Genomic DNA, 16,307 nt, shown 5'->3' with positions numbered 1-16,307 from the left:
CTTCAGCCAATGTGGTCAAAGCAGACCTTCAATAAACTAGGTGGTGGTGTTTCTTTTTCTTCCCTCTGAACTTGAGAATGGAAGAGAGGCAAAAAGTAAGAAAACAGGTCATAGTCAATGATTTAGTTTAAAGAAGAATTAATTTTTTTTTAACGGTTTTGCCTTACTTTTGTACTTTCTACATCCATTTTTTCCAGTCTTTGAGGATTGAGGTTCAGGAGTACAACGAAATCCTCAGCCATCATAGGAAGATTTAATAAAGTGTATGGAATGATTTCTTAAGGTAGATGAATGTGGACAGAGCTCATTGAAGGGTAAATAAGGAATGTTCTCCAGTTAAGCTTATGTTGGGGTTATAAACTCAGATGTGCTAGGGGCTTGGCAGGGAGGTTTTGAAGTATGAACAAGACAATAGGGAATGGTGGGGACTGTGGCAAACTAGAGAGCCTGTCTTCCACGTGGGAGAGAGGTTGCTGCTGCTTAGCTCCAAATGGTCACTGTCTTGTGGGAAGGTGGGCCACTGCTGCTAGAGTTTCCATTTTATTTTAGTTTAGTTTTTAAAGATTTTATTTATTTGAGAGAGAGAGAGAGAGAGCACAAGCAGGGGGAGGGGCAGAGGGAGAGGGAGAAGCAGGCTCCCCTCTGAGCACGGGGATCTGGGATCATGACCTGAGCCGAAGACAGACGCTTTGCCAACTGAGCCACCCAGGCGCCCCACTTTTAGTCAACTCTTGAGCCCAGGTTGCCACAGGGGTTGGGACAGAAAGGAGCATGGCTGTTGTAAAATGCATGGCGGTGCACTGCCGGGCAGCCTCCCAGGTATGCACTCGCTAGCGGGCTGGAGGGCGCTCTTGCCAGCGAGGCCAGGAGTGGTGCCACCTTCACGTCCCTCTGTAGGTCAGAATGTTCTGGGCTGCCGTTTCTGCAGTCCCGTAGAGTCTGGATTCTGGCCGGCCCTTTGTTCAGGTCACAGAAAAACGCCAAACTAAGGCACGGCACCTGCATCCAGGATGAGGGAGCTGATCCTTGAGGAGCTAAAGGGATTGTCTGAGTCACGACTCCATGTCCCCACGACTACCTCCTGTCCCCAGGAGTGTGGCTGCTTGCTTGCCGTGCTACCAGGCTACAAGCTACCCTCCGGGGTGTGGGGGCTGCCAGGCAGGCCACGGCTTCTCGAGCAGATACACAGATGACAAGCAGCCGCCTTCTGCTTGCATGTTCTCGGTCTTGGACTACATTCCTTGAATAAGGGCCAGGCAGCCCTGCTTTTCCATTTCAGCCAACCTCAGCCGGGACACGTACCCAACGGCAACTGGAACTGAAGTACAGAGAGCAGCAGTTTTAGTCACTGAGCACAGTGACTCTGTTTTTCACATTTAAAAGTATACAAATACAATTGGGGTACAGCCTCTTAAAAGATTAGAACATTACAGAAAAAACACAAAAATCATCCTTGACAGTTCAGAGTCCGTATTAGTGGTGTGCCCTTGGAGAAAGACGCCAGCCTCGGGAGTGCCTGTTGGCAGGCTGGGCCAGGACCCCCAATGCTGTTGGACTTGTCACGCTTGTCCTGGGGCAGCTCCAGATGCCAATGGAGCTAACTTAGCCTTGTTCAGAGGCTGCCCAGGGCTACGAGAGGCTTCCCAGCACGTAATTAGGAACTGGGTAAATCCAGCTGGCCTTTTTGCTGACAACTGTGGGCTCAAACTCAGATCAGAGCATCCCTCACCCTGATCTCATAAGGTCCCTAACTGGGGGGGTGAGGAGGGCTGGGTCAAGTCTCCTGGCTCTGCTGGGAGATGAAAGGCTGCAGACTGTCACCTCCCTCCCTCCTCATTCCCCCCGCTACTCTCTCTTTCCAATTCTTAGGTACTTTGTGCTGAAGATTTCTGCTGGAATTGAATATCCTGGGGAGATCAGGTGGCCACTAGCCTTCTGCCTCTTCCTGGCTTGGGTGATTGTGTATGCATCCCTGGCAAAAGGAATCAAGACTTCAGGAAAAGTAAGAACTTTTATTTATCTAAAAAAAAAAAAATCTCTGGGACCCCCAGGGATGGTTGTGTCATGTAGCCACAAAAGAGCCTTGGAAAGAGAGTCAGGACACATGGGGGTAATTCTGACTCTGACCCTGAGTAGCTCTGGGACCTTGGGCAAGGGACTTCACTCCCACCTGTAAAATGAGATAATAACACCTTTCTTTCAGGGCTCTTTTAAGGACCAAATGAGACAAATGCACACAGAGCTCCCAAGGGAAGGTGTGGGTCTTGATTAGATTCCTTTCTGTCCTGTCAGGGACCGCCGCTTCATTCAGCAGATGGGCCCCGCATCCTATGATTCTGTCACTCTCCCTAGGCCCCAGAATTAGAGCTACTGGCTTTTTGCTTCTTGGCCTGGCTGCCCAGTCAGTTATTGCTTCTGCCGAGAAGCTGGAAAAAGACCAAAATTGTGAATTGGAAAAAGACCAAAATTATGAATTGGATTCCTTCTCATTACTCTTGCCACCATGGTCTGGACTTTTCACGCCCTTTTTGCAACCCCCCCAGCCCAACACTCTTCCACTTCATGTGCGCAGAGCCCTCCATGGTGACAGTCCTGCCAGTGGGATTTTGGCTGAGCAAAGACTTGGCCACTCTTGCTGAGCAGTCGCTTGGCGGGCCCTTTGGAGAGGTTGGAATTCCCACCCCAGGCTCAGTTCCAAGGCACAGAAGGCAAGGACTCTGGGAAAGCTCAGGGCATGCTGGACATTCTTGTAAGGGTCACACTGTTTTCCCTCATCTTCCTGCTGCTTTAGCAAAAAACCCCATTGAATAGTTAGCTGGTCAGTTGATGATAACCAATATTATTTAATCATCCTAAGAGTTATTTGCATGGCTCAGGATGAAACCCAAGATGTCTTTCAGGCCAAGGAGTGAGTATGACGGTGGTGGACTCAGACCTGAGGTTGTGGTATTGATTTGGTCTAGGTGTCCCAGCCGGCATCTCATACCCCCCACCAGGTGCCCAAACCTGGCACCCTTCAGCACAGAGCTGAGTCTGTCCTCTCCCTGGGCACATGGCCGTGCTCATAGGTGCCTTTGGATAACAGCTCTTTCTGCTGCCTGCCCTGTAATCTGGAGCCTCAGGGACTTGAGTTGTGGGCTCCAGCAGGATTGTCAGCATTACAAGAGGCAGGGGTTACACCTCAACTCACATAAGGTTGGGGGAGAAGCAGACTGGGGGTGAGGAGCTGGGTTCTAGTCCAGGGCTTCCCCTGGGCTTTGCTGAGTAGGGACATCTCTACCTGGGCCATGAAGCCTGGCTGAGCTTCTGATTTGCTCTTAGCTTTTATTTGTTTTTCTGCTACAATGAAAAGCAAAACTTCCTTTATCCTCACTATTGCAGAAGTCTTTAGTTTCCCCATTTCTAAAATAAAGGCAATCAGGCTGGGTGATGTCTAAGATGCTGTAGCTCTAACGTTATTCTGTCTAAACATTTGCTGGGTGAGCTGATCTTAGTTTTCCTCTCTGACCTCAGTTTCTTCATCTGTAAAATGAGAGCTGGGATCAGATGACCTCCGAGGACCCCCTGCTGGCTCTGAATGAGTGGTTAAGACTAGATTGTTTTTGTTTTTTTTTTAAGATTTTATTTATTTATTTGACAGAGAGAGACACAGCGAGAGAGGGAACACAAGCAGGGGGAGCGGGAGAGGGAGAAGCAGGGAGCCCGATGTGGGGCTCGATCCCAGGACCCTGGGATCATGACCCGAGCCGAAGGCAGACGCTGAACGACTGAGCCACCCAGGTGCCCCAAGACTAGATTGTTTTTTGAAGACAGCAAGAAGATGGGGGAAATGTTGAGATGACCCTTACAACAATGGCCTGTGCGTCCTGGGGTTCCTGGACTCCTTGCCTTCTGTGGCTTGGAACCCAGCCAAGTGCTTGCTTAGCAAGAGTGGCCAAATATTTGCGCAAACAAAATCTCACTGACAGGACTGTCGCTTACAACTCGAGATAGAGACAGGGCAACCTTGACCGTGATTGACATGCCAGATAGGTCTCTAGCAGACAGGTCTCTAGCAGGATAGGCAAGGGGGGGTGACTGCAGGAGAGAAGATGGTAGTTAAGGAGGGAGAACAGGGGTCCCATCAGTGACCTGGGGGAGGATGGCCTGCTGGCTCTAGAATTAAATCAAACTGCGTTCAAATCCTGCCTTTATCTCTTTCCCATTGTGTAACTCTGGACAGACTATTTGACCCACAGAGCCTCAGTTTCTGCATCTGTAGATTGGGGATAGCGGTACATACCACATAGGATCATTATAGGGATTAAATGAGATCCGCCACATACAATACCTGGCATATGGTCAGTTCTTCGCTAGCATTAGCTTTTTTCTGATGACGAATGACTGATGTATTGGGTGGGCACTGCGCCACTCTGACATCTTGAAAGCAGTGACTCTGGTGGGGAGATGGGGAGAGAAAGGGAGCCTTGTTGAACACCAGGTGCCCGGCGTTGAGCTAACTGCGATGCATGCATCAGTTCACCTACCTGCACAACAGTCCACTAAGTAAGGACATTTGTTCCCATTTTGTAGATAGAGAAAGTGAGGTGCATCCAGGCAGAGTAAATTGCCTGAGGCCACACAGCTTTTAAGTGGCAGCGGTGGGATTTGAACCTAGGTCTGTTTCCCTTTAAAGGCTGGATTCTTTCCTCTACCTGACATCCTTTCCCCAGGAGGGGCTGTTAGGAAGAGATGGAAATGCAGAACTGTGGAGTCATTTTTTGCATGGGGGGGGAGGGAGAGAAAAGTCCCCCCACTGGGAGCCAGCACCCTGGCGTTCCTACCCCCTCTCTACACCACCAGCTGTCATTGCCAGGTGGGCAAGTCACAGAAGGCATTGGGGCCTCATTTCCCACATCTACAGACTCAAGGTAGAATGAATGTTCTCTAAGACCCTTTTAGCTTTATTAGTCCGTGATTTTTTTAGGACAGTGTTACAGCTAGTTCTTTCCATTGATTTAGGATTTAATCCTTGGTGCTAGATTTTACAGGCTTTCTGGTATGGGAACTTTTGAGGAGCCCTGGGCAGGTAAGCTTTTCTGTTAGTTCTGCTAACTAATCATGCTGCTTCATTGAGAATGGTTGCCAACTAAGGATCAATGATCAATTTTTTTTTTTTAATGAGGAATGCCACCAGAAATCATGAATCACAATTTGTTATCTTGCCCTGGGGTGTGCAGACAGTGCTCATGGAGCATTGTTTGGAAGCCAAGGTGAATGCACGGCTGAAGCTCCTCATTCCGACAGGCCCCTTTTGTGACTGAGAGCCCATGAAGACGGTCAGACTGTCATTTCGAGGCAACAGAGACGTCCACCTTCTCCTGCAGCAAGATGAGCTCAGTTCCTCTCGTGTGGGACCCTAGGAGACGAGAATGGCCTGTTGCTTCTTATGAGACCTCAGTTTCCCTTTGAGCAGCTAGAATTCCAGGGGCAGGGGCGACCAGCAGGCCACCCGAATGTCAGATGCACCCATCTGAGCTCAGGGCCCGCGCTGCCTGGGGGTTATGGCAACAACACAGAGTTAACCTAACCAGCTAGCACAGGCTGGTGGGACCTTACCTTCCCAGCTGTTCGGAGCTCCCACTGTGAGGAGGATGCTGCCAGGTGTCAGGCCAGCAGGCTCAGATCAACTAGTCACTGTCACTCCTGCCAAATAGAACTCATTACTGTTCGAGCTTAATTCCTCTGATAATACATCCTGAAACAAGTGCATTCTAAAGCCCCCCAGCCCCCCAACACAAGCTGTGCATGAAGCCGCTATGTATACCTGACTCACATTTGACTATAAATCCCCAGGGTTTATAAACCAAACCGTGGGCCCTTTTAGTTCATCAGGATCACCATCTACAAAGTGAGTGCATCATCCCACACGCCAGGGCCTGGACCTGGGTGGGGCAGGCAAGTGCCTAGGGTGGCAAAATTTAAGGAGACATTCACTCTCAGGCTCCTGCAAGTGTGGGGTCAGCCCCTGAGAGTGAGTGCCTCCTTCAATATCGTACCCTTAGTGCTTCACTTGCCTCACCCTAGTCCCAGCTCTGCCCCACCCATTTCTGATCACATGGCCTGCAGAGTGGCCCTGCTGGAAAGAACAGAGGCTTTGGAATTAGAAAGCCTTAGGTTTGGATCTTGGCTCCAGCTGGGAGACCTTGAGTAAGATGTTTAACCCCTTGTGACATACGTAATTGGAGGCTCAGTTTCCTCTTCTGCAAAATGGGACAACTCACAGCTGACCCATAGAGGGAGCTCCAGACATGGTTGTGTGCTAGCAGGCTCCGGTTGGCAGATGAGAACAGGTGTCTCAGCCGGGTAGACTGGTGCCATTCTGGTGGTTTTCTTCTGCTGGCCCCTGCTGCCCGGGTCACCTCTTCTCCCTTACCTCCTCCCATCCTCACTTCCCACCAGCCCTCATGGTCAGGAGGTGAAAAGGATATTCCTCCATTGTCACCTGCCCTACTGTCTTGGTGGGGTGGGGAGGTCAGAATGGTCAGGATCTCCTCTCCCTCCTATCACAGCCGGGAGGCCAGCCCAGGGCTGTCCTGGGGCGGTGATCTTCTCCTGAGGTGTCAAATGCCTTTGGGTTTCCCAAGGTCTGTGTGCAGGAAGGGTTTCGCTCCAGGGGAAGGAGAGGCAGGTTTGGGGGGATGGGGAGGAGGGGGCTGCCCTCCCCCACAGCCCCAAGAAATCACATTCTCTAGGAAGGGCGGTAGCAGTGCAGAGAAAGGAGACCCGCCGGTCCCAGCTCTGTAGCCAGAAGGAAAGACTTGACCTTGATGGTAGGTGGGGTTTAGAGGAAGAAACGGTGGCTCCTGTTTCCTTAACCTGCAGCCTGGTGCAGTGGGAACTCTACGCTTTCAGCTGCTGAGGCCAGACACGTTGGGCGGATCCCTGATGCCCCCTTGCCCCTCATTCCACATGGAATCATCAGGAAATTCTGTAGCTCTTCCAGCAGAAGCATATCCCCGTTGGAGGTGTCACTGTCCCTTGCTGGGAGTACAGCCCAGCCTCCTGACTGTTGTCCCTGCACCCCCTTTTGCGCCCCTGCAGTATACCCCCAGCGAAGCAACCCCTGCCAGTTGAAATGTCAGATCCTGTTACCCCTCCGCCCAGATCACTTCAGTGGTGGCCCATGTCCCACAGAAAAGGCCCCACAAGGCTCCGCATGATCTGTCCCCACTCCCCACCCCCACCTCTCTGACTTCCTCTCCTTCCTGTGCTCCCTCCAGCCACACTGGCCTCCTCCTTGCTGTTACTACAAGTCAGGGACACTCCCTCCTTAGGGCCTTTACTCCAGCGGTTCCCTCTGTCTAGACTGTTCTCCCACATATCCAGTTGGGGCCCTCTTACTTCCTTCAAGTCTTGGCCAACTTCTCAAAGAGGCCTCCCCAGCATGCCCCCACCCCCCTTTACCCCGCTCTACTGTCTCTGTTTCCCAGTGTACTCATTACCCTCTAACATGCCACAGATAAGAGGATTGGGACCACTACTGGCTAGCTGTCTCCCTAGCTGGAATGTCAGCTATTCGGGGGCAAGTGTCTTTGTGGTGTTTACTGATATGCCCAAATGCTTAATGAAATGACCCCTAGAGTTCTATCTTAGTCTCAATCCTGACCTTCCCTCAGCCCACCTCTGCAAGTCCCAGAACCAGTCCTCGTCCCCTGAAAACCCAGTGCCTGCCAGTCACAGCCATTCTGGAGCTCCCTGCCAGGCCCTGGAGTCTGTGGAGCCAGTGTGGGGTGGCACCTGTTTCTCCCTCCCAGGGGACAGGTGTTCAGGTGCCCCAGGAGGGAAGACTGCAGGGAGGAGTGTGGGAACGGGTGGCTCTGAGCCCACAGTGCTTGCCCAGCTGGCCGTATACACCCACCTCAAGGATCAGAGAGGGTTTGGGGAGAGCCGAGCCTCACCTTTGCAAGGTCTTTTGATGACTTTGGGGATTCAACTGGCTGGTGAGCAGAGGGCTGTCAGTGTTACCAAATTTAGGTGTGGCGAATCCCGGGCAAGCCTAACGTGGTGCTTCTGTGGCCAGGCCCCCAGACCTGTCCCATTCTGTGTGAACTGTCCCAGGCACTCCTCCAAGAGTTCTACGAGGAATATACTGTCATTATCGCCACTTTGCCAGTGTGGACACTGAGACTCAGAGAAGCGAAATCATTTCCTAGGTGGCCCAGCTCATAAGTCATGGGCCTGGGATTCGAACTCAGGCTTGTAGGATGGGATCCTGATCCCAAGCTCTTCCTTTACCCAGATGTTTGATTGACAGATAAGTCCCATCCAGCCACAGTCCCCAAGTTCTGCTGATGTTACTCCCCAAATGTGTCTCGACTCTGGTCTCTCCCAGGAGGGAATCCAGGAGCATCCAGGATCCAGAATCCAGGAGCATACTTTGACCAGTATTCAAGGCCTCCCATGGTGTACCCAACGTGCTTCAGTAGCTCCCTATTTCCCACAGAAAAGGCCCATGCCCCTAGGGCCCCCCATCACTCTTAGCCTCCACCCTATGTCATCCTAATAGTGGGTCATCAGACCTTTGCCCTCATATGCCTGCCTTGCCCACTTTGCTCCTCCACCTTCCACCTCCCCCCACCTCCCTTAAGTTGTCCTTGGCCTCTAGATCCGGCTCAGGTGTCATCTCTGTGAATCTTTTCATAAACTCCCAGGTTGAGTAGTACAATGCCCCTCTGGACTTCATAGTGTCCTGGGTGCACTGGTGTGGCCCATTAAGCAGACATCGTCTCTGGGACCTCTAGGTCCTGAATCCCTTCATCTTTATGCATCTAACACCTGGCACAGCATCCAGCTCAGAGCAGGCCGTCAATAAATGCTTGTTGAGCTTACCTGCATTGAATGACCATCTGTTATAAATCAGGCTATGTTAGTAGCTCATTAACCCACACAATTATTTTTTTAAGAAAGGTGTCATTGTGCCCAGTTTCCAGAGGCAGAAGCAGATTTGAAGAGCTTATTAGCTTGTCGAAGGTCTCACAGCTACCCAGTGCCAGATGTGTGATTTCATTTGAACTTAAATGTTTCTTTTATTATTATTATTTTCAAGATTTTATTTATTTTAGAGAGAGAGACAGCGTGCATGAGTGGGGGGAGGGGCAGAGGGAGAGGAAGAGAGAATCTCAAGCAGACTCCCCGCCAAGCACAGAGCCTGATGCGGAGCTTGATCCCACGACCCTGAGATCATGGCCTGAGCCAAAAATCACAAGTTAGACGCTTAACCACTGAGCCACCCAGGCAGCCCTAAACTTAAATGTTTCTAAGATCTTGCTCTTTGCACCTCACCAGGCTGCCTCGCTTAGGGTGTCTGTATACACAAGGATGGAAAGCTTAAGCTAAAAGGTTCATCTCTAATGGTGGATTTGGGGTCCTCAAGCAGAGGGTGGGGTCGGAGTTGGGGAGGAGGGAGGCATGTAGCCTTCTTCCCTGGGTAGTTCCTCGGGGAGCTGTCTCCTCAGCAGCTGGGGTGGGTGGGGTAAGGTTGCCCCCACCTTCCGCACTGCAGCCAACTCCCCCACAGCCTTGGATATCGCCCCACAGACTTTATTTCTGGTTCTCCCTGCCCTTGGGTCCCAGGGCCTGCCCTGTGCCCCCAGCCCTGGCAGAGTTGGGGGAAACCTGATGTCCTCACGGTCAGACGCTCGTGTCCAGGTGGCAGATCACTCTGCCTCTGTCAATGTCCCTGCAGCAGGGGCACGTCACGTGGGTCAGTTACTCTTTCGGATGGTTCTTCCAGGTGGTGTACTTCACGGCCACGTTCCCGTATGTCGTGCTCGTGATCCTCCTCATCCGCGGAGTTACCCTGCCCGGAGCCGGTGCTGGGATCTGGTACTTCATCACACCGAAATGGGAGAAACTCACAGATGCCACGGTGGGCTTATGCTTTCATTTACAACCCAGGGATGAGTCCCGCTCTGGGACAGCTCAACAAGAGGGGTCAGACTCCTTCCCGCAGCATAGCTCGCTGTTGTTCCCTTATCCAAGGTCCTGATAATCTTGGGCCATTGTGCCTTTGGGAGATCTTTCATGAGAAGTGGGCAGCTGGGGGTGTTCTGACTCCTGGAGTAGTCATCCTCCATCGTGGTCCTGCCCCCAGGGCTGCCGTGCAGGCTGAAATGAAGAAGGCCATCTCCGTATTCATAGCATTGGGCCCCTCACACCACTCATCTGGTACTAATTACAGGGTGTTGGGAATGGAGTTTTGCTGGTGGAAAATAAGAGCACAAACCACGGCAATTATCATTGAAAGGGCCCGATGCATTTGCAGCCGTGTGGCTCACCAATGCGGAGCCAGCGCACGCTTGTACCCCCTCTTCGCCTATCGGTGCAGGCATACCTTACTTTAAAATTCCCAGTCCCCAAACCTCCGATGAGGGGTTTCTTTAAGCAGTGAATTTTTTCACCTTAAAGAAAAATCACTTTTGGGGAGCCTGGGGGGCTCAGTTGGTTAAGTGACTGCCTTCGGCTCAGGTCATGATCTCAGGGTCCTGGGATCGAGCCCCGCATCGGGCTCCCTGCTCGGCGGGAAGCCTGCTTCTCCCTTTCCCACTCTCCCACTCTCCCTCTCTCGCTGTCTCTCTCTGTCAAATAAATAAGTAAAATCTTTAAAAAAAAAAAAGAAAGAAAAACTCACTTTTACAGGGTACATTGAGAACATATAGCTTGGATTGGGTTTGACTGCACCTAACAGAAAACCCCCAGATGATGACAGCGGGAACAAGATAAAAGTTTATTTCCCTCGTATGCGCTGAAGCGGTCCCCAGGGTACATAGTGAAGCGCTCCACATAGTGAAGGCTCCACAGTGTCCCAGCCTCCCAGCTTCCCGTCCTCAGTCACTCGCTTCCAGATGGTTGCCAGAACTCCTGCCATCACAGCAGCATTCCGGGTAGTACAAAGGGGTGAGGAAAGAGGTGGAAATAGAGGTACCCTCCCTCTCTTTAAAAAAGGAGAAACCCCAGAAATCCCACATTACACTTGTTTTTTCACATCATTGGTCAGAAACTAAATCATGTGATTATCCTCTCTTAGCTGCACTTCCCCTTGATGCTATGTGCTGGGTGAATGGCTGCCTTTAAAGAAAACCATGGCTTTGTTACTAAGGAGTATGGGAGAATGGGTGTTGGGGTAGGTGCAGACTTGCCAGCACACAGCACGCACTTGAACTTTCTCTTTGCATATTATAAGCACAATTTTAAAACTGGACTAATTTATAAAAATGATGGGAGGTCTATTTTACAAATCATATAAATCTCTAGCGTAACTCCTGAGCGGCCTCCTGGAGTTTTACAAGGACAATGCAGAGAAATCACCGAGAGAACCAGGAGACATTGTCGGCCAAGTTCAAGAAGGATGTGGCTATAAGATCCACTGCGCTTTGGCCCAGGTGGTATTGCTAAGGGGGGAGCTGTAGGACTTCAGATTTTTAATAGCAGCTGACGTCTGTAAGAATGTCAATGTAAGCAGATCTTTATCTTGCATCCATGACTCTATTTTGCTGCTGCGGTGGTCTTTTGAGAGTGTGTGCAGGGAAAGGAAGGGCTCCTCCCTTCTGCTCAGCTTTATACATGGCAGGACACAGAAGCAGGAAATGTGTGTGTAGTCTGAGTTCCTGTCCTTTGCTTAGCATGGAGTTAGCATCTCCCAGGTAGTTTCCTGCCTTTTTGGCTTCCAGCACAAATGATGTATGTCGGTGCTAATGTCACATCTTTCTCCTGACTACCTTTCCCCTGGGGGGAGACCCCCCTCCCCTGGGCCAGCCTCCTTCAGTGACCTTGGATCTTCTCCCCTTTGGCCTCCCAGGTCTGGAAGGATGCTGCCACTCAGATTTTCTTCTCTTTGTCTGCCGCGTGGGGAGGCCTGATCACTCTCTCTTCCTACAACAAATTCCACAACAACTGCTACAGGTATGTGGAGGCACTTGATATCCCAGAGGCAGCTGGTGAGTGGGAATAAGAGCTGGGGACAGATCCATGGACACCTAAGGCCACATCCTCACACTTACCCTGAAGTAGAGCCAGAGGGCTGCGTCTGGCAGAGGGAAAGCCACCCGCTAGGCCTAGCTGCTGGCTTCTGGTGGCCTGGACCCCAGCGTGCAGTGCTGTCTCTGACACATGGGCTCAGGGGCTCTTTATGGGCTGGAGCTGAGCCTCTCCAGGGCTTGCTATGCTGCTGGCTGTGTCCTGGGATAGTCATTTGTGAGCTGTGGGTATGATCGGATGGTAGTCCCAGGTGAAGTATGGTCACTGTCACTTGATAAATATTTTTCCAGAGACCCCTATAAGAAAGGCAGCAAGGTACAGCGGAAAGAAAACTCTGTTGATGGATATGTTAACTAATGGAAATGTTAATAGATGTGGTGGGGTCCCGCTCACGATGTGTATGAGTATCGAATCATCAGGCTGTATGCTCTAAATATATTACAGTTCGCATTCGTTGTTATACTTCAGTAAAGCTGGGAAAACAATGCGAAATTTGAGCCCCCTTCCAGATCTGTTAATCAGAAGGTGGGGTGGGCCCGGGAATCTACATATCCAGATGGGATCCCCAGGAGATCCCAGTACATGGTGACAGTGAGAACATTTGGATGGTATGATATTAGACCAGGGGCTCTGCAACCCCAAAGACCTCCACCTGGGAGAACCTGACAGCTTCTGGAGGAGGTGACATCTGAAGGTTAAATACATCTAGGCAAGCAATAAGAAAATAAGGTCCATTCTCCTGGTGAGTGGATTTAAAATAGGAAGGGAGGGAGGGAGAGAAGGAAGGAAGGAAGGCAGGCAGGCAGGCAGGCCAGAGTCAGATGGACCTGGATTTGAATTATGACTTTACCATTTACTAAAACTCGAGACATGGGCAAGATACTTCACTTCTCTGAGCCTCTTTCCTCTCATCTTTAAATTGCCGATGATAATAGTTTGTGGAGAGGTAAGAGCTGATGTATGCAAAGTTCGCACAGCAGAATTTCACACGTCATAGGTACTCAATAAATGGCAGCTGCCATCATCATTATTACTATTATTATTATCATTTTCTAATAATGTATGAGCTATTTTGTGCACCAAGAGGAACAGAAGATAGTTAGGCTGTGACCTGAGCCGGCTGGGATGGCTCCAGAGAGGTGAGGTCTCCGCGGGGCCACATCCCAGCATGTGCAAGGGAGGTGGGAGTGTATGACACGTGGTGGGGACAGCCAGCAGGGGGCGTGAGTGGGAAAGTGCTGGGGATGGGGGGGTGGGAGCAGATCCGGGGACCAGAGCGGGAGTGCGCGCACGAGGCTGGAAGGAATTGGGCCGAGCTCGGCTGAGGCCAGGTTGGAGAGAGCGTGTGTCTGAGCTTGTGAGGGCTGCTGTAACAAATACCACGGAGCGTGGGACCTGAACAATGGACACTCAGTTTCTCACAGTTCTAGACACTGAAGTCCGAGATCGAGGTGTTGGCAGGGTTGATTTCTTCCCAGTCTTCTCTTTTTGGCTTGTATGGCCATCTCCTCCCTGCGTCTTCACATGGTTTCCCTCTGGGTGTGTATCTGTGTCCTCATCTCCTCTTCTTGCAAGAACACCAGTCGTGTTGGATGAGGTCCCACCCTGAGGACGTCCTTTTAACTTACTTCCCTGTGTAAAGACGCCATCTCCAAACACAGTCATATTCTGAGGAACTGGGGGTTAGAATGTCAACACAGGATTTGGGGGGTACACAATCCAGCCCCTAACAGCTGGAATGCCAGATAAGGTGTGTGAACTTCTTTGGTCACAGCTGCTCGTTAATTTATGACCCAGGAACCGGTCTGAATGCAGTCCAACGGGGTCGCATTGCTCCGCACTTTGGTAGAAAGGAGACTCTGTGGTGTGGCAGGGAGTCTGGATTCAAATCCTGACCCACCATGAATGAACCCATTTCCTCCTCCTGTGCCTCAGTTTCCTCATCCGTAAACTAAGGGGCCAGACAAGGTGGGTGGTTTACTGAGCACTCGCTCTGTGCCAGGCTCTGCTCACAACAACCTGGGAGAAAGGTGGGGTCAGTGCCACCACTTAAAATCACAGTGGAAAGAACTGACTTGCTCAAGGTCATACCAACAGGTGGGAGGATCAGGATTTGAATGGTCTCTGAGGCTCCATCTGGCTTGACCTCTCTTCCCAGTCTAGGGTGGCCGGACAGGCCGACTGGGAAACCACAGCCATATTACCAGTAGAGGGCGCCAGGGTGAAGGCAGAGGGCTGGTCTCCCCTGCCTCACCCCCAGGGCTTTGGGGGTCTCCAAATCCGGGCTGTCCTCAAACCTTGGTGGCCTTTCATGGTCCCACCGCGTTCTCTTCTCTCATATATGGTTCCCGTCCTGGAGTCCTTGAAAGGCTCCATCCCCTCCATTTCTGCTCAGATGGGCAGTCCTGCTCTGCCACTTTAATGAGAGGGGCCCTGGTTCTAGAGTGCACGGGGCTAGAGCTCTGACCCAGAGGCCCGGCAACAGGGAGGTCCCGAGAAATGTTTTTGAGCCCTTTGGTGCTTAGAAAACCGACCCAAGGGGGCCTTCGGTCAGGACAGTGAAAACGTGTTTAGAAATGGACATGTACACACACACACATGTGCATACGAACACACAGGCACACATTTACATGTCTTTCCCCTTGCCCCTTCCGACTTGCAAAGCACACCTAATGGCAAACTCTCGTCTCCTCCGCCCAGGGACACGCTTATTGTAACCTGCACCAACAGTGCCACGAGCATCTTTGCCGGCTTCGTCATCTTCTCGGTTATTGGCTTCATGGCCAATGAACGCAAGGTCAACATTGAGAACGTGGCAGACCAAGGTACGGTCACCTCCTGAGCTCCTGACCTGTGCTATCTTGGGAAGCTGGCCTTCTGGAATAGGAGGGATGGTGGGACAACCCAGGGTCCCTTTGTGGGGAGACTCCGACAAGCTTGCGTAGGAAGCTCAGGTGGGGTTAGAGCTGGCCAGTGCCCAACCAGAGGGATTGCTCTAGAAATCCCATTCCTGCTTCCCTCTCCTCTCCTTTGTCTTCCCTTTCTTAAGTCAGCTCCACCCCGAATAAGTAAGCTCTATACCTATTGCACCTGTGAGGGACAGATTCTTTAGGATCCTTTAGAGCTGGTGTGGGCACAGCCCGCTGCAGGATGCATTCCTTGCAGAGAGCTCTGGACCCACCCAGTTCTAATGCTGACCAGGAACACTGACTCCAGAGCAGCCTTTTCCTGACAAGCGTTTTCTGTTGGTTAGGTCAAACGTGCTCTCAGGGCCTTCTGCTTAGTTAGCAAAGCAGACCTGCAATTTTTCTTCCCCGCAGTGGGTGGAAAGGTTGGATGATGGCGGTGGGAGGGAAGTACCATAAAGGTTACTTTCCATCCAGGTGATCCCTGTGTTAATGGCTGACATTTGTATGGTACTTTCGAGTTTACAGAGAGCTTTCATTTTTTATCTCACTTCGTCTGTATTTCTAACACAGCATTTTGTAGGCGGTGTTTAATATTTTTGTTTAACTCTTTCTTATTTCCACCCAGCCTTACTCCACGAAGGGTTTGGGTGTTTACTATGTTTCTGGGCTGAACGGATTTCACTGTGGCTGTCGCCTGTTATTATGATCATGCTCTAATCAGGTGTTTGTGGGATGCCTCGGTGCCGGGACCGGGCCAGGGACGTGTGGGGACGTGACAGTCCACCGTGTGTCCCTGTGAGCAGCTCCTCTGGGCCTTTACCTTTGTTCGAGGAGCTCACTGCCGTTCTCAGAAAACGGCTCGGATGCCAGCCCAGGAGGGAGCCAAGTCCTAGGAATGTCACCTTCTTGGTGGGCTGCCGGCTTTCTGCTGGCTCCCCAGGGATAATTAATTATGGCTTCAGGATCTGAAGCTGCTGCTGGTGCGCAGCGGGCCTCAAAGAGTTAAGAACTGGCGTAAGGCAGGGGGGTAATTACCTCTCCCTGGAAAGAGTGTTAAAGCCCCAGGGATGTTTGGTTCTGCAGCGCTGCATTAAATTGGAGTTTGGGAGTGAAGGCCCTTCCCGGGTTGAGAATACTCAACTCCCTGGGGAGCAGGTGGGGGGGAGGGGAGGGGAGAGAAGGCCTTGTCTTCGGGGGTGTCTGTGCCACCCCAGCTGTCCTCATTTCCTCCCAGCAGAGTCGCTGGGGCAGGGAGGTCCTGCCCCGCTTTCCAGCAGATCTGAGGTGTTTGTGATTTTTGTGACATTACGGCCGAGCTCACTGTGAGCCAGTGGCCGTGTTGCCAGGGTTATGAGTCCTGAGATGTGGGGCCACTTGAGT

General features: G+C 51.4%; 1 protein-coding gene across 1 annotated transcript in view; it reads left to right on the top strand.

Annotated features, from left to right (window-relative positions):
- Window positions 1–16,307, top strand: part of SLC6A5 (solute carrier family 6 member 5) — a 50,688-nt gene that overhangs the window by 15,460 nt on the left and 18,921 nt on the right. Inside the window, exons 6-9 of the mRNA XM_045895286.2 lie at window positions 1,870–2,002; window positions 9,776–9,910; window positions 11,840–11,943; window positions 14,719–14,843. Coding sequence (XP_045751242.2) covers window positions 1,870–2,002; window positions 9,776–9,910; window positions 11,840–11,943; window positions 14,719–14,843 — 497 coding nt within the window. The remainder of the gene's footprint in view (window positions 1–1,869; window positions 2,003–9,775; window positions 9,911–11,839; window positions 11,944–14,718; window positions 14,844–16,307) is intronic.

Source organism: Mirounga angustirostris, unplaced genomic scaffold (genome assembly GCF_029215605.1).
Source record: "Mirounga angustirostris isolate CCGP_5_RB_7025 unplaced genomic scaffold, mMirAng1.0.hap1 SCAF_13, whole genome shotgun sequence".
Lineage (NCBI taxonomy): Eukaryota > Metazoa > Chordata > Mammalia > Carnivora > Phocidae > Mirounga > Mirounga angustirostris.
This window is presented reverse-complemented; position numbering and strand designations above follow the sequence as displayed.